General features: G+C 35.9%; 1 protein-coding gene across 6 annotated transcripts in view; it reads right to left on the reverse strand.

The window, feature by feature from the left end:
- UTRN (utrophin) overlaps positions 1 to 24,567 on the reverse strand; it is a 505,750-nt gene that overhangs the window by 153,080 nt on the left and 328,103 nt on the right. For 5 of the 6 annotated variants that reach the window (XM_068550755.1, XM_068550756.1, XM_068550752.1 and 2 more), the window contains one exon: positions 2,552 to 2,724. In XM_068550755.1, the coding sequence (XP_068406856.1) occupies positions 2,552 to 2,724 (173 nt within the window). Of the gene's footprint in view, positions 1 to 2,551; positions 2,725 to 12,468; positions 13,369 to 24,567 lie in introns of those variants that run through there. The other variant, XM_068550757.1, reaches the window with a different exon arrangement.

Here is a 24,567-nt window from a genome sequence, read left to right on the forward strand (position 1 = left end):
AAATTAAAAATAGAACTATCACACGATCCAGCAATCCCACTCTTGGGTATTTCTCTGAAGGGGTCTCTTAACAGCTCTCCTTGTCTTTAGAACTTTGCTCATCTAATAATGCACTCTCCATAGTTGTGTGGGAGGGATATTTCCAAAGCTTAAATCTAATCATGCCACCTAAAAATCTTCAAATTCCATTACCAGTGGAATGGAGCATGGTGCACACAGGTGTTCCCTGATTTGTGTCTTACCTCCCTCTTCACCTTTTTCTCTAGTCACAGTCTTTCCCCTCTACATCACCAGCAAATTCTATTCTCAGTCAGACCGAACTTCTTAACTGCTCCATGAAAACACAGTGTTATTTCTGGCCTCCTGCTTAGGTATCTTTCTCCAGTCCTCATCCAGTCCATCTGGGGAAAACTATACATCTTTCAAGGCTCAGCTTAGTATAATCATCTCTCTCATGAAGCCTCTGATGATCATCTGAAGTGAAAGTAACCACTTCCTCCTTTGGACCCATCTTAGCCTGAAGAGAACTGTGAACCCCCTAGGGGTAGGGGCCATATCTTATTTATGATTCACAATGCCTTAAACCTAGAAGTAAGTTCTTATTAAATGCTTGAATCTCCAGAAATGAGTAATATGGCTAAAAATTATTTTAATTTATTATCACATTACTAACACATTTTACTGGAATGTATGATTTGTCTTGATCCAGAATCCCATTGGCAAAAGCTTATTTCCCCATCTTCTAAAAATAACATTATTTATTAGATAGTATTCCAACTATAGTTTATGAGTTCTTTCTTTCTAGGTTAGAAAAAAAAAAAATGTGACTTGACAGGCTTAGGCAATAAAGGCCATGAAAGGTCAAAGATTTTTTTTGTCTTTATTAAATTCTCCTTCCTGAAGAACTCATCCTCCAAACTCTCAAAATTCCAGGACCATGTACACAGTCTTCATCAGGGCCAGGCCTGTGGCTTTTAGCCTGTTAGACTAGTTGGCTTTGTTAGAACCTCAGTGAATGTTTTCTACTATGTTAACACTTTAAATCTTTTTATTTATTTATATTTATGGAGAACAGAAAGGTGAAACCCAATGGGATCTGGCCAGTTGAAAATTCAATTTTAAGCAATCACAAGTATATTCTCTCACTATACAATACTCCCTAATTTTCCTCTCTAACTAAAAAAGTGTAGTTGGTTGATAATGTCCAACAGGATCTTTACACAGAGGTTTCCATAGTCATGCTACATTACCCCCTTCTTTAAGTGTAAAAAGAAGTGCAAATATCCCTTTATGAGCCCCAGAAGAATAAAAACCTTTCAGGATTTCTCTTCAGAAAGAAAATTTTTAAAAAAATTCATTCACAATAAATAAATAATCCGTGAAAGATTTCTGCTCTCCATGAAGTAGTCTATAAAATGCAGAAACCAGTTGAAGCAGATCCACTGAACTTTTATGTAAGAAAAAATAAACTAGATGCTACATTAGACAGAAATTACATAGATTAAGGAACTATCAGATTACCCCATTCAATCTTCACAGCAATCATGTGGGTTAAATATTTATATTTTGATTTTGTAAATGAGAAAACCAAGGCTCAGAGAGACTAAGTGACTTGCCCAAGATCAGTAAGTAAATAGTAAAATCAGAGTCAAATTCAAGACCATTTGGTTTAAGGTTGTACATTTTTCAATACATCATACCGTTTCTGAACTTTAAGATTTAAGAAACTGACCTAGGTGCAAGATCCAAGTCTTTCTACCAACATTCATGTTCTTAGTCAGTTTCCACTAAACTCATATCCAGTTACGTATTATCCACCATCTAGTGAACATAATTCTAAAATGTTCTTAACTCCCAGTAATAATATTAATAGCTGTCACAGTAGGTCTTTTTTCACTCTCCTTTCTTAGTCAAATTCTGATCCTCAAATTCATCCTTATTTACTTTTTACTTTCTCCAAATGGAGACATGAATCATCAGTTATCCATTTTAGTGTCCATAAGTGATATCTAATTTCTAAAAGTACATCTTCAAATTGGATATACAAATTGCATGATGAAGCAAAACACGTTCATTGCCAAGAGTCAGAAAGACCTAGATTCAAATCCTCGTGTGGCACTTCTTAGCTCAATATCTTGTCAAGTTCTTTCTATTCATTAAGCCTCTGTCACCTCATGTAAGAAAGGATTTTACTAGTCACCTCACTAGGATTTTTTGAATACTAAATAAAGAAATGTTTGTAAAGATCCTAACACAATACTTGGTTAAGGTAAACACTCAACAACTAGCAGGTATTGGTAACATCATTAGTATTATTAGGTTTAAAATATGATATGCAAATTTGTGACTAGTCAGGAACAGTGGACAGAGGGCACTGGACATAAATGGAGCTAAAACTGTAACTTTAAAAAAAATAGTCTCTGCATTTAAATCTTAAACTATTTCTGAAGAAGTAGCATGCTGGTAAGGCTTCCTGTTCTCTTCCTGATATACAAAAATCATGAAAACCCTCCTTCCCCATTATTTTCATTTTGATACTGACAATGCTGACCTGATACTGGCAGATTTTGCTTTTAAGTCGTTCCATCTTTGGTTCATATCATCCAGTCGATGCTGAAGCATAGTAGCCTCTTCAGAATTTCCCAAAGCTTTTACCATCTTCTGCCTGTTTCCATCGAGGCTTTTAAATATGTCACTGTGGGCATCAATTTCTGCCTGGATGTCCTGAACAGAAAAAGGCGAAGAGATAATGCAAATATTAGGTATTAGTGTCAACATTACTTGGGATTGCTATACAAACTTTACTTTTTTCATATTCCACAAACGAGTTTTTTTAAAAGCAAAATAGTTAATTTTAGCTTAAATGATAACAAATTTAAGTGTTTTCACAATTTCTACATTGAAAATAATAGTTTTTAAATCTTTAAGACACTGATTTCCCCCATTCTTAAAAACAGAATGTATCAATATTATAATCTAAATTTCATGTATCAGCTAGTTAGATGTTCAAGTTCAATGAGAAATTTTTGAAATTTTATACAATAGTGGCTGCCAAATCACTCAACTTTGTTTAATACCCAAATAAATTCTTCCTCCCCTTTCCACACAGGCCAAACTTCCCTCAAAACATTAAGTTTTACAGAGGTCACTAAGATATTACATAATTAAACTTTTTTTTTTTTTACATTTAGACAAACTTATTAATAGTTCAGCCTTTCAATCTAATAAAATCTATTTCTAAAATTTAAAAAAGCATTCTCATAAAAATGTTTATCCTCATTAAGAAATAAAAAATAATGACAAAATAATATTTCTCCTGTTAAAAAGGAGAATATTTTGTTCACTTCTATAAAGTAAATTTGAGTGTAGTTTAAGTAAAATAAGAATTAACATAAATTAATAATAAAAATTGGTTCAGACTTTGAGGAAGTACTTTGGCAATTTGTATCAAAAGCCTTAAAACTGTTGAAATTACCTATCCTAAGAAGATTTATGTATAAACACATTTATCACATTGATTGTTTTTAAAATAAAAAAAGTAAAAACTTTCATAATATACATTAATGCTAGTTTATTATTAGGTTTTAAAATGGAGGAGAAAAAACTATATATTGTGATGTTAATTTAATTTTTAAAGTAGGTGTTTAAATTAGCCTATGTGTTTGTAAATCATTGCACACACATACATTAGAAGACTACAAGAAATAAATCAAAATAGTGCAATCTCCGTATAAGAGGATTAAAGGTGAATTTAGTTTTCTCCTTTACACTTCTCTGAGTTTCCAAGTTTCTATAAAAAACAGGGTTTCTTTTTGTAATTAAACAAATACAACAAATTTAAACTTTAAAATACAGAGGGTCTTATCAATTGTTTAGTACTCTCCTGTTATAAGGTTGTCAACTCAATTTTCTATATTAATTTGGCAATCACCTTTTCTTCATGAATAAATGGGATGTGTAGCTAACTCTAGTGTGACAGCCACTACCATCCAACAACTGAGTATGAACTTACAAACAGAAAAGCAGACACCAGAAGGGGCCATGAAGGTGTGGGGTGAGTCTCCACGGCATTAATTGGTAAGGAATATTAAGGCAACATATTGCAGAAATAAAAATTATATTTCTGGTAATGAATCAGAATTAGTAAAAGAAGAGCAAACTCAAACACTATAATTTTGTTACATTTCTCATCTTCAGTTTTCCTGTATAATCATCATTCTTCTTTAGTTTCTCCAACTCTAAGTGAGCACGGTAAAAATTTAAACAGAAATTCTTCGAATACTCAGAATGATATTATTAATTTAGAACTTACACCTGATAAGCAATCCACGTATTCCATTAAGAACCAAGGCTTAGCGGCCAGCGTTGAAGTGACTGCTCTTCAAGCATCTACAGACCTACACAAACCAGGACACATGGAAGAGCCTTGTACAACTCACTACTCCAATCAGCATGGTAAAAAGGTGTCACACGAGGTTAAGGGGCAGAACTGCTGTATTATAATTTCTGGGAAGATCTGTGACATCTAAGATGACATTAATAGGATCATATTTGAGAGATGGGAGAGGTGAACACAAAGTTTGATGGACGGCTTCTGCAAAATTTATGCTCTAAATTTGCAAGCCCATTGGTCTCTGGGTTATCTAACAACAAAGCCAAATCAGGTCTTCCTGCAAAGTGTAATCTGAGTACACCCAGAATTAGGGTTAACCACTGAACAAAAACTCTAACATTGCTGACTCTTCTGCATTTTACTAACACCTCCATCCCAGAGAGTACACAGCAGACACTGATTGGGAAGCAGGGAAACACAGCCAGATACTGATTCACTGTTCTCAGGCTGGGCAACAGTATGCATGTAAATGGCAATCTGGTTGTAAATTTAACTTGGGAGGTTTCAAATAGAGATTCTCAGTAAAAAAGAAAAAGAAAAGGAAACTTCTGCTGAAAGATTCTTTGATGACATCTCCTGAACAACATAGTCCTATCCTTTAGAATAGAACTGTTTTATTTTTTGTGTCCTGAAATGCATTTTAAGACATCCAAAGAGATATATCAAAAGCCAAGTTTTAAACTTCGGCTGTAAATATGCACGATAGCCATCTTTCTCAAAAAGCTCAGTGACAGAGTAAATAAGCAAGGCCTCCCTTTGCTCTGTATTGTCAAGGAGAATTTGGCCTCTAATTTCCTGTGCAGGTTCCTAAACATCATTATCAGTGTCCCACACCTAAAATCACAAGGCAACTTCAAACCACAACTTCCTGTAGCAGCCTGACCTATTTGCTTCTTTTCATATTCAAGAGACATAGAAAGACAGAAGCACATCAAGATTCATAAATAGTTTCCTCAGTTTCACAGGAGCATTCCACAACATGAGGAAACTTGGATACCAAAAGCACGAAGCACATTTGCCTCTTCACTTCAGATCAGGTGATGCCTTTTCCAATCTGGCCACAATGACAGATGGAGTAAAACAAAACTGCATCACTGGCCCAGTCAACGATCGTTAAGTATTTCCATAACGTTTTGGTTAAGAGCACCACCAGTGATCATATATTCATGTTGCAACATAAGTTTCAATATGTGGAAAACCCTTCCACACATGAGCCTCATCAAAAATTAGGAAGAAAATCAACAACCAGAAAATGATCAAAGAAAAGGAAATCAGCATACATTGTTTTTTTAATTTAACATTTGGTGGCATATTTATTTGGCCAAATATATCAGGAGCTCCTAAAGACAGAAAATCATCTTAATATTTCTTCTGTATTCTTCAGAGTCTCTGTTACACAGAGGAAGTCTAATGAAAAATAGATGTATATGGATACACAGATACGTAGATAGATACATAGACGGATGGATGCAAAATTGCATAAATGAATGTATGAATAAGTTCATCTTGATAGACTGGCATATTAGCCACTGTAATGCCAAGAGAAATCAGACAAATAATTAGAAGGAAATGTAGTAATCATTTTGTTTAATCTCTTCGTTCAAAAAATTTAACAGGGAGAAATTATTATTTAGAAGCCTGCACTGCAAAGCCTTGCCTAAGCTCTTCGCTGGAAATTTAGAATTACCCGCAGTTAATGAATCATGCTCCTTCATAGATCCCTGTGTAATGATGCACTGGTTTTAAAATCAAAATGCCAGCATGGGAGTCTGTCAGATCATGACCCTGATGTAACATCAAATGCTAAAATAAATTAAAGTTCTATGAAAGAGGGTTAACTCCCACTGTGCAGCTGGGAGACTTGCCCTACTAATGCTTACCTCTGTCACCTGGAAGCCTTTCTGACCATTAAATAAACATTAAAGCACAAAATGGTTATTGATAGTTAGTTATGGGAATGTAATCCATCTAGAAGCACAAAACAGTGCTCTTCCAACCATTTAACATAAGCCAGTCATGTGCAAAGAGGGACCCCAGCAAAGTATTCAAGCAGTTAAACTAACATTTGAAAACAGAAGAAATACTTTAAGAATTCACTCGAAAGGCTTGCAGTGTACTTTCAAACAATGTAAGCATAATGTAGAAGGTTAAGAAAAGCTAGGGGTTAGAATAAAGAGACTACATATTTTTCTCTAAGTAAAATACCATCAAAAGCCTAAGATGCACACTTTCAGAAGAACCTTGCAGAAGACAGCTACAAAAGCTCACAGAGGTTCACTGATCAACAATTAGTCTTTTTTTATACAACACCTACTACTCAGGTCAAAATAAACTGCACAATAAAGCAAAACATTTATTCATTTACTTACTTAATAATTGATATTTTAATACCAGTTTTGCCCTAACTGGACATTTCTTTAATGATATAACCCATAGAGGTATTATATGCAAACACTTTATAATGTAAATCACATACATTTTATTTCTTTATCATGTTCTATAATCAAGTAGTGGCTGCAACTGTGTAAGCAAAAATATTTCCTTAGATTATTATAAACAGAACTGTTTGAACCCTCTTCTGAGAAACAGAGATTTAGAATAGTACCACTAAGAAGTCTTCAACAACTAAGTTGGTATTAGAATAGATTCATCCTCTTTGGGCCTTGCTGACATAATTTTGGTTTATTTTTGCATGGCATATTTACCTAACCCTACATGGCCACAGAAGTGTTTTCTCTGAAGGAATCCTGACCCCTTTTCTGAAGGTGAAGAAGTGAGGTTAGCAACAACTTCCCAACTATATCCCAAGGCTCAGGCTAAATCAACAAAGTTAACCATTAGGGGAAAAGAAATCCACTGTTCCTTTCAAAAGTGAGACCGGAATTCAGAGATAGTTTAGGATTGATTGTCAAGAGCTCAGTAGGATCACTGCCTGAGTTTCAGGTTTTGAAAATGAGGGATCATACCTTTTAAAAAATAGTCATGTATCACCTAAAAAAAATACAACCTAATAATATCCTCAAAGGTCATTATGTGCCATGTAAATATGCTTTGAGACAGTTTGTGAGACTTCTGGGATAGTGAGTGATTGCAATTAACTAATCAATTAATTATTACAATTAACTTGCTGATGTCAACAAATTATTCAATTAATTATTTATAAATTATATTTTCTTTCAACAACTAATCTCATAAATTTTAACCACTCTATTAATAACTATGGAATCACATTTTGACAGATAGAAGAGTGGCATCACCTGGTCTACAGCAGTATTTAAAAAGTAAGAAATCGGACTTCCCTGGTGGCGCAGTGGTTAAGACTCCTCCTGCCAATGCAGGGGACACGGGTTCGAACCCTGGTCCGGGAAGATCCCACATGCCCCAGAGCAACTAAGCCCGTGCGCCACAAATACTGAGCCTGCGCTCTGGAGCCTGCGAGCCAAACTACTGAACCCGCATGCTGCAACTACTGAAGCCCGTGTGCCTAGAGCCCGTGCTCCGGAGAAGCCACCGCAGTGAGAAGCCCGCGCACTGCAACGAAGAGTAGCCCCGCTCCCCGAAACTAGAGAAAGCCCATGCGCAGCAACCAAGACCCAACGCAGCCAAAAAAAAAAAAAAAAAAAAAGTAAGAAATCAATGCCAGTAATGTTCTTTTCCCATTATCTGTGATTATAAATATATGTTAGACAATAGAGTAGGAAAAAAGTTAAATTACTAAGTGGAACAAATTTACAATTAACTGCACTTTCAAGATAATTTGAACAAGCCAACTTGAAATGATAGAAAATTAAGAAACAAAGTACATTTTAAATTCCAGCATAGCAAACACTGCTATCAAGAAAAATATTTTTCACAACAAAATAAAATGTTCAAAATCCTTGACTCTATACCAATTGTTACTAAAACATACTAACATCCTAGTGAGTTAAAATACAGTGGCTTTCCTTCTGAGGTGCACTTTATATAAGCAGGTTTGATCTGCACATGAACACGAGTTTAAGAACAGTTATTAACAAATGTTTTCAAGTTATCAAACTATTGCCCCACCCTAATTCCTAAAATCAGATTGTATAAATGAAACTGAACAAGTTTGAAAACCCAGTCAAAGGTTTTTGTATTTTAAATGTTTTAAACTACAGTCCTGGGGCACCCAACTCTTCAACTCCTGACCTGTGATAAAGCAGTTACTATTGCCCAGAAAGCTCTCATTTTCTTCCCCAACACACATCTCCCACATATGAGCCCACAATCTCACTCAGTTCCTTCCTTAATTTTAAAGTCATCTTAAGTCCCAGTTTAAATATCATTGCTCCAGGAGAAACTTCACTGCACTCAGGTTAGATTATGTCTACCTGTCGCTCTTACAGCTACCTCCTTTTGCTCAGTCACAGGCTTACAGAATACAGACTTGTTTAAGGTCTGTATCCTCCTACTAGGCTGTAAACTCAAAGAGTGGAGGCCTACCCTGTTATCCACGCCATCCTTGAATTCAGCCCAGTGTCTGGTACATACTGTGTACTTCATAAATATTTACTAAATATTAAAGAAAGAGTAGACCTTGAAATTGGACGTTGACTGTGTCTTTCCAGGATAAAATTTTTAAAAATTAGATATTGCAAATTGAGCAGCAAAATATAGCTTCAAATTATAATTTTAAATATTGGTCATCCTAAAGGATGTCAATATGATAAAGGAAATTTAGCATTGAGCGGTTTCTCTCTGTGTTGTCACTATGGGAAGCATCTTTTCCCAAAGGATTCACCACGAGAGTGGTACTACTCAGACTTCCTCTCTCTCTCTCACACACACACACACCCCCTTAGAGAACTACCATTACCATTAATCATCTAGTAGCAGAACTGCATAAATTAATAAAAGGCAACAGTCACTCAAGATGTCACTAAGCTAAAATTGTCCATTATTCTATCCTCTGTGACTACTAAATAAATGGAACAGACAGTACACAGTGCAGATGGCCAAGTATACCAATATATTAACAGCCACTGAGTCCATCAGATACTTCCATTACGAAGTATTTTCAAGGAGAAAATCAATTCATTAAAATCAAGGTGGCAATAAAACCAACTCATAGGCTGGATTTCAGAAAGGTGTTTTGGTGGATCAGCTTTCTGTGTCAACTGTGAGTCTGAAGTCTCTGTAGAGTCACCCTGGTCACAACTGCTCTCCCCTCATCACCTGGTTGGGTAATTAGGATCTGCTTGCTGGCTGGCACTTTTTGCCGTAAGGTCATCCTCTCTTGGAGAGAAGTTCCTGTTTCAATCTCCTCTTTAAGACCACTCTGGGGAACATGTGGTTCCCTTCAATCAGGGCTTCCTGATCCTTGGTGAGCTGTCACCTTGCAGAAACAGTAGAGAACGTTTCCGGTCCCCTGGATCCCCAGGAACTCTGAGTCCCAAGTGCAATTTGCCCATCCTGCTAATGCTGGAAAACCACAATTCTAGCATCACACATTTTGGGACTAGATAACCAGATTACAGATCCCAACGATATGCCAAACATCCATGTGTGAACAGATACCCAAATATAAGTCACAAACCACTAGATTTCTTTAAAATTCAAAAAATATCAACTAGATATCCCCTTTCAATTTATCTCACAAACAAACTGCTGTCTTGAAGTTATGCTGAAGGTCTGCTGTCATCTGGAAATTTCAGTTATCTGACCAGTCTTCAACTTTTCAGATTAACATTATTGGAAGACCCACGCCTATCCCAACCTTGTACTCTAGTTTTCTTAAAGCCTGAAATGGTTTCAGGAATCCAGCAAAACACCTTTTGCTCTGGGAACTTAAACATCAGCCTGAACTATTATAATTACTGATAAGAAAAGTGTTAAATCACCAAGTGTTAAATCACCATGTGATCTGCTCTAGAAGCAGATCACTAATATTGAGGAAAAGATAAGACTAAGGAAACTGAAAATAAAGGACTATGGGAAGACCGTTAGCTTCCAAAGGTATCATGGGGCTTTTGCATTGGAGCAGTAAGCCTTGGTCATTCCCTAGAACTGGCATTTTTGCTTTCAGAGTTGGGGGAAGGTAGTTGTATTTGAGAGGTGTGAGGTAGTGGTACCTTTCCATAATACAGTTTTCCTGGCAATGAATCAATGTAGCATAGGCTAAATATATGAGACAGCTTTTGTGAAAATACACAAAGGATTTTTTTTTTAAATTGAGTTGGAGAAAAATACATTCATGTATGACAACTTCCTACAGATGAAATATGGCAAAGAGATTAACTTTCACGTAGATTTTTATAAAGGCATCTAACACAAAAATAAACATATATGGAGAACTTCAGACTGTGAATGGCAGCAAGATTGTTTCTCTGAATTTGCTCTTTGTCTCAAAAAAAAAAAAAAAATCCCAAATCAAGCTTTTGACAGGACTAAGCCTGTAGGCTTCTTTTACTGTCAATTTAACTACTAAAAGAAAAAATAAGAAATATGCAGATACTAAGGTTTAGGAATTAAAGGAGGAAACTAATATGACCAGAACTGGTAACTTTGTCAATAAAATAGCCAAAAAGCTGAGGCAGGTTACTAACTTCTGGTATCTGACCTAGGCTTTCAAGACTAATAGCAGCAATTACAATACAAAAGGCCAGCTATTGACCACAATTACTGCATCTCAGGGGGTCTAAGTAATGAATTATTCATGTAACGTAAGACCTATATACCTTTTTAGGAAGAAACAGACAAATCTATACAAACCAAGCTAACAGACCTCTTTATGGTCATAAAGTTTGTCACCTGCTGTTACCAGCTGCCATAAAGAAAGTTTCTCTAACCTCCTCCACCCCTTCTAAACGGTGAGCAAGTTGACCAGGAACCGTCCTTTACCCTCAGGAATGTAGGTGCTTAATAACATATTAAAGGGAGAGGTCAAAGTGAACCCTGTGTTACAGACCTTACTATGACAGTTGGGGTGCGGGGAGAGAACTGGGAAGGAGGGAGCATTCAGCCAGGAGAAGCGAATTCTTCTTTCTCCACCCTCTTCCCACTGCACTGTTTCTACCATCAGGAGGCAAGCAATGACGGCAATTGTTTTGGAAAAGCTTTCAAACTTTTCAAGTGACACGGTTTTACGCCTTTTTCCCCGGGCAATTGTGGTTTTGTAAGAAAAAGCCCATTATTCTGTAAATGACTCAATACAGTCTTGCTTATATTTGTACTTGCAATGAACCATAGGGTATTCGTGGTGAGAGCCACAGAGTACATCTTTAACAAAGGATAAGTAATTGATTTATGCACAGAGAGTACTTCATCCCTTTCCTTTCTTTAAAGATGGGAAGTTGAAAGAACATAGGTGTTTGGCATCCAAAGGCTAAGGAAGGCAGAAGCCCATGAGCAGCACGTGGAGGTTTTCTGTTTTAACTGTAAATGTAAGGTGGCCTTTGGCGGGCTAGACTCAGTCCTAGAGTGTGCCAAGAACTTCCCCATGGAAAAAAGAACTAAATGCAAAAATAACGATCCAAGCATTAAAGCCCCACAGTGCACACAAGCACTCCACATTTAAGACAGACAGAACCAGAAAGAAAAAGGAGAAGTCTGAGGTCAGATGTGCCATTGTCACTGTGAGGCATCCTCTCCTGACTCTCAGAACTGAATCTTCAGAAAAGAGGCTGGAAAAGTCAGTGGTCGGCCACTGCAGGGAGGTAAACCTGAGGGGTATGGAAAACAGAACCCAGGCCTGATGAAGTCAGACTTTGGCATGAAAACCCAGTGTTGTTGCTGGTTGGTTTTTTTTTTTTTTTCCAAAATAACTTTCAATTAAATTAACAGCCGACTTGAGTACAAAGGATCTCTTCTGATGTGAAATTCTAAAACTGACAGGCATCATGAGAAGCCCTCCTGACCAAAGGAAAGATTGCTAACTTATCTTTAGTTGAAAAAAAATTTTTTTAAGAGGATATCAAATCAAATGCCTTAAAAGTTATATTAAATAATCAGAATCAATAGACTATCCACCATCTAAATGCATAGTAAAAAAAAAAAAAAAGACAAGAAAAGGAAGAAAGAAAAAAGTACATTGATGAAGTCTGCTTTCTGCATACCTTTTCAAATTTTGTCAGCAATTCCCGTAAGCTGAAGTTCAGACCAATCATCGTCCAGTAGCCCTTGAAGCCTACATCTTTCCGGCAAACTTCCTTCAGACAACAGCATTTAACTTCTAAAAACTGTATCTTTTCTGGCTATACTTTAAAACCCTTTGTAAAATCCTTTACAAGCCTTGCCCTTGAGCTATGGTCCATGAACAGCAGCAGCTTGTGCTGGGACATTTTAGCCACCCAACCGTGGGTCCAGGATTTCATGGACTTCAGAGTTCGCAAGGAATAGACCTGCTTGGATGTTCTCTGGTAGCCGCGTTCCACGAGGCTGGCATGGTCTCCTTTTCCTCTGGAAAGCCCAGGATTCCCTTCTGTTCACCTCACTAATGACCTGCAGCCCATAACTGTTCTCTCCTGGGCCCCAAGCTTAGAGTTTGTTCTCAATTACACAAAGCAAAAAAGAAGCTATATCCTGGAAACTTGCATGAGAGAAGGCAAAAAAAAAAAAAAGAAGAAAAAAAAAAGAGCCAAGTATTACCAACTTCCTCCATTCAGACTAGTTTCAAGAAGAAAAAGAAAAAAAAAAATCCTGGGTAAGGAGCCAGTTTTCAAAAAGCATGACTTATGTAGAGTTCGAACAGCAAGGAGGGCACTCTTGTCTGAAGAAACACCCAAACATGGGACAAGAGACCACCGGCTTGCACTCTCCCAGACACTGGCAGCCTGCGTTGCTATGGTAACCACCAAGCTAGTTTCAATCCATTTCCCTAAATCAAGCTATGCCTTAGGGATGCTGTGTCAGTGCAACAGAGCTAACTTATTTAAAAAGCTGTTCTAGCCACCGGGAGAAAAGTTTAAGCAGCAGGTCTCATGGTCCCCTTTGCAGAGTTTGCGGCAGGGAGGGCAGCCTCATCTGCTTTGGCTCGCCGATCTGACAGGAGTGTGGTAATCCACTTCTCTTTCCAGCAGTTGTTTATTATTTTAATCAGCATCCTCCCTTCCACCACCCCTCACACACAGTTTAAAGCGAAGCTCACTCCCACTTCCTGGAGACCTCCCCGCCCCAAACTGCAGTACAGTATCTCTCAAATTATCTCAATCCTGAATGATCACAGGATCCATATTCCACTTTGGAGCTCACCCAAGAAAATAAAAGGGGCTGGGTGAGCAGAACAATACAAATCATCAAACAAAACATGTGTGGTCAATTGTATTCTTTCTAAAAAGGTTTTGACAGTAAAGTGGATGGGGAAAATCCTTTTAAAGGAAAGTTGCTTTTTTTTAAAAATCTCATTGACTGTTTTCATGTGGGGAATATACTTGTTTCCAAAATAAAACTTAATAAGAGAAACTACTCAAAATATGAGTAATAACCAGTTATTTTTAAATGTGCCCTCCATTTTGATATTAAATTATTACTGGCACCGAGAGAAACACTATCTTCTACAAAGTGTTAAGAGTTTAAAGGCTTTCAAAGAAAAAGTTGAATCCACTTCTATTATGGACATTTGCACTGCTACTATGGACATCATTCCAAGGCAAAAATGTGATTTTGTTTTTGCATTATATAGTTATTTAGTATAACAATAAAAGTATGACAGATATGTTCATATGAAACATATTTCTCTAGTTGTGTGCAGAATTTCATCATAAATATGTAATGCTCATAAAAGTGACACTCTCACAAATGGAATGATGTTAATCTTAATATAACTAAGTTTTTTTTTTGCATCAGGGCATAGAGGAAAGGAAAAAATAACCCTGATATTAGAATGTGTATCTCCTAAAAGGCTATTTGAATTACTTAAATATCAAAATTGTTAGCACTCATATGGAGAAAGAGATTCTATTAACAACAGAAAAAAAACAAAATGCTATCAGGGAACAGTATACAATGTAGTTATTATTTTTTGGATTTGCAAACCATTTTTCTTTCCACGTCATTCTCAACTTATTCATATCAGTATTTAAATAGCATGTGTTTTACATATGCGGATCTGTACAAAATTTAACAAGCTTTCATAAATATTTTCATCATTTATTCATAAAAACCAACATGTCTCCAGAGGCAAGCTGGCTCTGTGAGATTTCTAGCAGAATGTGTTTCACCTCAAAGTGCCCAATTCAGATTTATAGATAGACGCTACTAATTTCAAAAACAAGTTTGGTAAACTGATTGTCCAGAAATTTATAAATAAAATTAATCTGTGCAGTTTGTATCCAGAAAGAAAGCACTGACATCAGCATGAAGACCAATCATCAGAAACAGAGAGAAGAAACTTATACAGAAATTGACCAGGCCAACCCAGATCTGTGAGGGCTCTGGGGCCACATGCTGAGATCTTTCAGCAGCAACAAATAAACTTTTTACATAAATACAAGACAAAAGGAACCACCAGCACCAATACCACCTCCAGCACCACCATCACAAAAAAATAAATAAAGGAGAGAGAGAAAAAGAACAATCTTCTTTCTCAGCTGGGCAAACTTCCAACTACCACCCAGGGTGCTGGATGACTGTGATGGGAGACATGTGCAAACATGCAACCCCCCATGCACATATCAGAAGAGCGAATGAAATAAAAACTCTCTGTAACAACAGAGAGTACCACAGTCTTTCTCTTAAAAACAGTCTTATGTTTAGAGGGTTTTTATACCAAGACAAGAATGGTATCATTAGAGCTCCGAATATCTTGTATCCTTAGATACAAGATTCCCTTCTTTATCAGGGAAAAGAAGCAGTGTATTAGGGAATCTTCCCAAAAGACAAGAGCAGGGGAAACTTTATCAGCATGATGGGCACTTCAGTCCTAGAAGAGATAAAGACAGCATAAGGAAAGAGAGGAAAAGTATGTTCTCACATGGAATTCTAGAGTGGAGTGTCCAGAAGTCAGAGCCTCTGCCAGCCACTCGCCTCCCTGATGCTCCCTGCAAATTCTCGATACCCATTCTCAGGACTGACATCCTCTGCTTGGGGAGAAAAGGGAATACTTAAATAAAGCTCCCTACTCACAGTTATAAAATATCAAAAACTAGGAAGATACAGATGAACCTAGCTATGATGACACCATTTTCAGGAGAAAAATGGAGGAAAATACTCAGTGGATCCACATGGAACCATTCAAAAGAAAAAATGTTTAAATGCTCACCTAATTTTAAAAAGAGGGTAACTATATCCTCACTAAAACACTGGAAAGCAACTAAAAATGTTGTTTTTTTAAATTGAGGTATAACTGACATTAACAATAGACAACTTATTTATGTAAAAGTCCAAAGATATTCCATAAAATTCAAATAGCTAAACACTTAATATATTATTCAAAAGTACTGTGCTCTTTGATAACTGAGTGACACATTAGAAGAAAGACTTGTAAAATGTAAATGTGAATTGTTTTTGTAACTGTGAGCACATTTTATTATGTATTTGTGTTTGATATCTATAAATAGGAATACTTTCTCAGTTTAAACTCTGTATACAAAATAACCTCTTGGTAATATTCCTTACATCTCCATAGCCCTTTCTTTTTTTTAAACCAAGTACCTCTTCGATAAATTATCTCCTGTAATTCTGTAATCATTAAAACAAAAAATACAGGCCCCCAGTGAAAGCACTGCATCACTAGAGAGACTTAGTAAATTGGATGATGAAATTTGAAGTAGTTGACATTTTGCCAGTCTAAACTAGTGTGCAAATAAATTGTGCACTAAACCTTCGAGAAGTGGAATAAACATAATATAATACTATCAATCTGTTTGTAGCAGATCAACAAACACTGACTATCCTAAGGTTCTCCAGTTAAACAAGCCATGCCTCAAACATAGACAACACAGTTCCATGAGAAAGAGGTTACAGAACCAGAGAGAAGCACAGGAAAACTCAATAAAGGAATCAGTAAAATCTAAACCTAAATTACTTAATAAAAACCACATTCCACTGCCAAAATGAAGAGACCTAAATGTATATACGGCTTTGGCAAAAACTTTCAAAGGCTAGGTTAATTTAAAAACTTTTTACACTTAAAAACTATATTTCATTTAATTTGTTAAAAGATGACTTACTTATTTAGCAATTTCATCAAGGCAAGAAGACATTCTTTAGGGTTCAGTCAAATATAAGCAAAAAGAGAAGTCTAAATGCTTTGCTGGAAAACAATTTATGCCTTACCCATATAGTGGATCCTAAAGTACCCTTCTCACTAAACATAAACTTCACATTTATAAACACTGTAAAGACAAAGTATGTTTTCTATGCAAAACCTAACAGGTTTCTCTTTATATTGGTCAAGATAAAGAACAAAAAGAAAAGAAAAGAAAGGCTTCTTGGGAGCCTCTAAAGCAAAGCATATGGAGGTCAATAGGTGACTACAAATAAATCAGTACATCATGGCTTTATTCAAATTGAAGAGCTTCAGGCATGGGTAGAAAAATTTACTTATTATAAACCCATTCAGACTTAAGGAAAGATCCAGATTATAATGGCTTTGAAAGGAATATACACAATTATCTTTTTCATAACTTTTCTAACTTGGGGTTTATTTTAAAACCAACATAGACTCTACACCCCAATCATGATCTGAGATTTCAATTCATTGTCTACTGCTGCTGTGGTTCTATTAAGGGGAGACTACATTATAGCTTTCTAGTTAACATCAGCCAGCAACCAAGTCTGTCAGCTGGTAGCTATTTAAAGTAATATACAGCCCTAAAGGGCAGAAGGTTCAATCTAAAATGGAGGCCTGGGCCCCCTGATGAAAAGCGGAACTCTCCTTTTATCCCAGGAAGTTCAGGCAATATGCTTTGTACACAAGGAGTTATTTTTAATGTTCATCTCTTCAATAATGTCATCTATTCTGATAATTATGCAGGTAGCAATTGGGAAATAAAAATTATAATTCATAAGAAAAAGATTCTATAAGTATTTCCATAACCTACAGCCAGAAGACTCTACTAGACATTTTTAAAGGCACAAAGAGCTTTTTTTTCTTAAGGGGAGTGGATGGGTGCGGTGGGGATTGAGGAAGAAAAATGCCAGCTGATCTGCTTCTGAATTAGCCAAGCAGGTGCAGGGGTCAGCCTTGAGCAACCTTCTAGATATTTAATGATTCAGACAGCACTTTATTAGGTGACTAAAAATAATGCCAGGATACGTTAATGTTTCAAAACCATATCCTTCCTAAAAATATGCAGCATCAGACAAGAGTGAAACCATCTCATAACGGCCGAGCCTCACAATTCCAGATGTGTACTGACAGCACAAGCCTGTGGGATACGCAACCAAATTGCACAGGGCTTTGGAGAAGGTCCTTAAAGATTTTCTAAGGGTTTTCCAACTTTCCTCAGCTCCCCAGATTGAGAAAATTAAAGCCAAAATCGAAATACAAATTTTACTAATAACAACGAATGTGTCAAGATAAATCAACATTGAAGGTGCTGTTTTCACTCCTAAATAACACATTGGTACTCTTCCCAGGAGGGCAGTGTTTCTACAATCTGAATATGTATTTAAAAAACTGGACATTCAGTGAACCCCGAAGAAGTTCAGACTTAACTCAGTGAGATCAGCTATGCTTACGTGTATAAAAGAAGCAGGGCTTTTGTGATGCTCGCAGGCCCATCCATTCAGAGCTGAGTTACAGCTTCAACTCTGATCCATGTTCCTGCCATCTTCCTGCTTAGCGTCCCATTTGGAATTCTCTGCAAAATCACACCCCAAACCTACTTCAACTCCTCAAAAGCATGATTCACCCTCACTAGTCTCAACAATAACCAGTCAATACACTTATCACATGAACCATTTATGCTTACAAATATGGCTCCCCTCAAAGTCATAGAGTACAATCATCCTTTTTTTCCCCCTGAGAATCTTTAATTTTATTTACTTTCTGTACCTTTATCTCCATTCCCTCATATATTTACACTAAGCAATGAGTTCTCCATTATGTCTTTGTTTCTGTCCCAAAAAGTTTCAAAAAAGTACTCTATAGACAGTGAACCCAGACAATGCATTATGCAGCTCATAATAAAATCTGTAGGCTGACTAGAGAATGAGGAATTCCTATGTTTGATAGCATTAAGTTAAGCCATTACGTTTCCTGGAGATTATTAAAAGCAGAGAGTTGACTTTTAAAAATCTGCCTAACTTGGGGCTGGGGATCATTTAGCAATATTCATCAAACAGTAAAATGCATATAAACTTTGAGTCAGAAATTCTATCTCTAGGAATTTAATTTGCAAGCATGCGTACACACATATGTACAAGGATGCTCAGTAAGTCATATCTGACGTAGCAAAAAGCTGAAAACAATCTAAATGTCCATCAGTAGGTAACCATGTAAATAAATTATGGTGGAGTCCCACAAAGGAATGCTGTACAGCTATGGGAAAGAGGGTGATGGTAGTTATGTGCTGATAAGAAGTAATCTCTAATATATATGTGTGTGTCTGTGTGTATACATATATATATATTGAGATTGATGTAGTTATGTTAAGGTACAATATATGACATACAGACAATATTTCTGGACTGAGATAAGAAAATAGCAATGACGGTTACCTCTGAGAGAAGGATTGGAAATACCAGTGCCTAGAATGGGACCCTTTCTTTTGTCTTTTCTAGTGTGTGAACATTTTACCATGGGCACGTGGTACGTTTTCCACACAAAATTAAGTCAAGAAATAGATGGAAAATTCCCAAGGAAAACACATTTATCTTTCTAGGTAGATAGCTATTAAAAAATGGTGGCCTCATTAGATCTGAAAGTAAATGCCACCGGAGACAATCATTTTTGTCTCTGAAAGCTTCAGAAGCTTTGAGGTGCCAGATGGTCTGACATTCTAGCAAATCAGCCCTCAATAGAAACAAGCCTTCAGCAGCAGTGGGCTGGTCAATGGTAAACTTTTCTAAAAGAGACAGAGACAAAGCCTTTTTGTTCTCATAAGTTACTCTATAACTAGTAACTCCAGCTTATTTAAGTAATAACTTTGTGTCTAAATAAGCATTATACAATTCAAGCTATTCTCTTCCTAAGGAAACCAGTACTCCTATTGTCATCTAATACTGTGATATTCTAATGGTACAAAAAATTGGGGAAGGCTTATAAAATCCATTGATATACACCCAAAAAAGGTCTAGCCTGATTTGTTCAAGGCAATTGAAGTATGGCTTCATCCTTCAAACTGGGCTAAGTGATCCTACCTAGTAGGTTGGCAGAGAGATTTGAGTATCAGGGCTCACTAATGGTTTAAGAGGTGCTGCAAATACAAACAGCAATTTCTTTCATGGATCTAAGTTACAGTAGTGAGAGAGAAAAGACCGTGGACCCTGCCCTGCTTGTTGTGTCTGGAGAAGGTATCCTTGATGTTCTAACAAAATACTGCAGGAAATGTACCAGTACAGGTTAAGCAACATTGGGATACCAAGATCTGGCAACTTCTCGTTTAAGGCTATATCAAATAGTTGAAGGAGGTTTATAATCTCTAGCTCCATACTAAATATTGTCAAGCCAAGGGTTTAGAGAGCACAATTTAAACCCAAAATTTGATCTGGCAGGTGTTTTAACTTTAAAATAAAACTACGAGACGATTGTAGTAATAGAGCCTTTGAAAGCACAACACCAAATCTAGTATTTGTGCTTATAAAAGGAGTCCTGGCATCAAAATTATAACCTTGGGAGGCTAAACAAATACCCAAGTGATGTTGTTACTGCACAAAACCTTTTTGGAATATTGCTTCTGAGATGCCTTTATAATTAACAAGAAAGCCAAATAATAAAACTGATCTCATTTTTTTCGAACATATTGCCACTTTTACCAAAAGTTCTTGATACTGTCATATCAGCCCTTCTATCTTTATTTAATGGCTCTCCAAATCCCAACCCCAAAATATCTAAACTGTAATGTAGCACTGTTCAATAGAACTTTCTGCAATGGTGGAAATATTCTCTATCTTTGATGTCCAAAAGAGTAGTATGGCTATCAAATACTTGAAATGTGGCTAGTGTGACTGAGGAACTACATTTTGATTTTGTTTAATTTTAGTTAATTTTAATTTAACTGTAAATAGTCACATGTGGCTAGTGGCCTTGCTATACATTCCAGGTGTTATTTCCTCACAATATTCTCAAGGACGTACTTTTCTAACTTTCTCTAATACATACTTGCCTTTTTCTCTGTTGATAGGATTCTTTTCTCTTAAATAATAGCCTCCTTTTTTTCTATCTGTCCAAATTTTATCCAGCCATCAAGTTCCAATTCAATTTCCACCCTCTACTCAAAGCCCTGTACTATAGCTTTAACTCAGTAACTTCCTTTCCACATTGGCTATCTCCATTACGCTGCACTATTATCCTGTACTTTACTTACACATAGCTTGTTTTGTTTAGAGGTTATTTTTTGAATTTGTTTTACCTTTCCTTTCACCTCATTAGGGAGTAAGCTCTTTGAGAGAAGGAGAAAAAGTTAATTTGTGCCTCAAATGACCTGTAGACCGCTTAACATATGGCCATTGTTCAATAAATAGTTTTTAATTGACAAGAGTAAAACAATTAGAATTTACTAAAATGATACACCCTTAATGTGATTTTATAATTGAAGAGAAAGTCATGATCTTGGTAGACTCTTACACAATTACAAAGTTACTAAAGGAGTTCATCTAATTCAACTTTCAAGTAAAAAATTCTAGGGGTTGCTTTAATCCATCTTTCCATTTTCAGAAAGGATCCCAAGTTACTCTAAAATTTTGTACTTATCTGACTCATAAATTTCCCCAAAGAAAGAGAGGTGCTAGTCCTTCTGTAAACCACTCAAGTTTAACTTCAAGATAGAAAAAGTTAATTTGACTTTATTTCTTGAGTCATACTTTAAATTTTAAAAGAAAGTGCTGCCCTCTTGTGAAATGAGGTAGAAGATTTATCATTTTACTGACAGTTGAGTAAATACTGCAACGGGATAAGAAGTTAAATTTTAACATTAAAACAAAATAGAGCGTATCTCCAAATTGTATGTATTTCCCCCTCTGAAGTCTCTCCCTCCTGGTCTTGGTGAATTTTCCAAACAAATGAGGAATGGGTCGTCATAGTGAACTACTTACACTGTACTATAACTGCAAAATAATGAATGAATGAATGACTGGTATAGTTTCACAATAATTAGAATAAAAGATTGTCGTTTTTTAATTTGTATTACTGAGGGGAGAATGGGAGGAAGAGCCAGTGAATGGTACATGAGTCAATGACAACATGGCAAGTCTAAAGTCAACTCACTGTATGACACTGGGCAACAGTTGTCTTCAAGTCCACTTATTTCCATATAAGGTGAGTATTCTAATAATAACCCAACTGCATAGATTTGTGCTGAGATTAAGTGAAACAGCAGAGGTAAAATAAAGTCTAACAATTGCAATATATTTTGTCCTTTATTCAGGCAACTATTATATGGTACTAGGTACAGGTACCAGGTACAGATAATAGTTACCACTTAAAAAAAAAGCCATGAAAGTATTACTTTGAAGGAGCTCACATTCAGAGCTATCCATGAAAATACAAGGAAAATCCTTCCATGAAAAACAAATGTGAGCAGATTCACAATTCACAGAAATGACTGCTATAAATCCTATGGGCTTTAAGGATCCAATTAAATAGATCAATTTACTAAAAACTTCCTTGAGTGACAAATAGAGACTATTTCAATCTAAGGGTACTAAGAACTAGAATAGGAAGGAAAAAAAAAACCAAAACCAAATTTAGTGTTATTTAATAGTCTCCTCTCTTTCCACAGAGTATGCTTCTTAGAGTGAGATTTCACTTCCCATCCCACCCACTCCTCTGGGAGTGAGATGAAAGGATGAGAGGTTAGCTGGACAAAGAGTAAAATAGTATATAGCAAGAGTAGACTAAACCATCTTGACTATTTTTCCAACATTAGCAATTCACCAATTTTCACTTACCCCTCACACTGGGACACACATGTGAATAGCTTCCATTTACACATGAATATTAGGAACTGGTGTGCCCATAAAAGAACATGTTTAAAACTTGGAACATTCTTTGATTTGATTCTCAGCACTCTAAGGGAGTTGTCTATTTAACGTAATCTTCAGGAAATTCTTTTGTAATGAAGAAGATCTTCTGTCAAATTAAAAGCCACCCCCTGATATATTTGTTTTAGCAGTTTGAATTTTTATGCATGAGAGTTTTTTTTTTTAACTTGGTAAAACAACTGACTTCTTGACTTGTATTATGATAGAGAATGAAGGAGTGTCTAGATAGCGAGGTGAAAAAGTGCCTTAAGGAAGAGTATGGATCTTATATTTAGTAATGTAATACATTTTTGGCACAGATTCCTTTAAAAAACCCCTTAAAAAAAACCTATAAAAATGCAGGAATGACAATCATGCTGTTCTATTATTCTAATTAGTTGCCTCTCTGTTCAAATACCAGACAGCCACAGAGGAACCTAGAAACATTTTGGTGAGCTGAGAAAAAAGATCTCCAATTAAATGTTAAGAAGAGAACATTAACATGCACATGATTTATAACATTTTAAATTAAATAATGCTTTGATTTTACTGGACTTAGGCAAAAAAAAAAACGTTGACTCATCATACACTTCAGGGAATGCTTCTAACAAATAAATGATGGTTAAGAAGGTGGGAAAATATATGCCTCAGTAACTTTTCAAACTGAATAAATTACATTTCACTAATTTTCTTAATCTTGTAGAGGGGGTAGAAATTTGACAAAGTGAACTGTTAAGTATGTACGGTAAAATAGAAGTCGACCTAAGTCTTGTTACCATTTATTTAATCAGGTAAAACAGAATCTGTTCAATGAGCCATATTAAAGATCAACAAGAAAAAGTTTTCAAGTTCAAAGAATAAGAGAAATGTGCCCCCCTAGCGTGTGCTAAATAATGTTTTCAATGAAGGTGTGTTGATTCAATGTGATGGACCAATGAACACCATTTTGACGTACATTTTTTTAAAGAGGTGCTTTCTCCCTCCTCCTCTCTCTAGCAGTCAACCTATGGGCATCTCCCACTTGCTGCCAGTCAGGACCATGCTCCCAGCAACTCAGAACACTGACCAACACAGCTTTCTACATGTCTCCCTCCCCCCGCATTTTTTTCCCTTAATCCCCAACATCCCCTCTATTCAGCACGAATTTGTTAATTATCAACTTTAAGGCTGCTTTCTCTGGTTCATTTTATTTTATTTTCTTCAGATTCATACTTATTTGCTCTAACCCTTAATATTTTGTCTCCTGTTATTAATCAAAGAGCGAGGGCCAACCTACCTTGTTGACTTGTATTAACTACCTTGTTAATACTGCAAAGCACCATCTACCATGTGGATCATATTTGTGTCATTTACCTAAATCCTCGTGTTTTCTCTATTTTCAAATTGAACTAGGTGCAAGGTCCAAGTTGGAATACAAAAGTTGTCTTTGGAGCCATTAAATTTAAACACATCTTCAGACCAAATGCTTTATAATTAAACAGTATCTAAGTTCTATAACTGCTTATTTAAGTTAAACTACAATTCTATTGCACTAGATGAACAAAATTATGCATAATAGTTAGGACAAACAAAATGATTCTTTATAGTGTCCTCAAGAAAAAAAATTACATGAGAATAAGAATTCAGTTTAATCACTGGTATGGATATATTTCCAAGACTTCAGAGAATCTATGCCAACTAGATTTGAATTCATTATCACTATTTACTAGAAATGAGATAAAGCTGGTTTGTCTGATAAACTAAGAGTTATGAAATGCTAGTTATTTTTTTAAAAAACACTATGGAAAAATATAACTAAAAAACTGCTAGGGAAAAAAATAAATTAGGCCTCTAAAAATAAATGTATGATCAAATATATAATTAAACATATACCTAGCTATCATAATTTTCTCTTTATTTTAAAGCTCTTAGAATTATCATTAGGATATTAACAGTTTATACAACTAAGTCATATCACATGTGTTATGAATTTTCTTCTTTTAATTCTTAATCACTCAAATGAGAGGTCATTATACCCTGAATACTCTGGTATTTTATACCAAAAGCCTAATTCAGTTTAGAAAATTATTATTGTACCTATGTATGAAACT

This window comes from Eschrichtius robustus, chromosome 9 (genome assembly GCF_028021215.1).
Source record: "Eschrichtius robustus isolate mEscRob2 chromosome 9, mEscRob2.pri, whole genome shotgun sequence".
NCBI classification, from domain to species: domain Eukaryota; kingdom Metazoa; phylum Chordata; class Mammalia; order Artiodactyla; family Eschrichtiidae; genus Eschrichtius; species Eschrichtius robustus.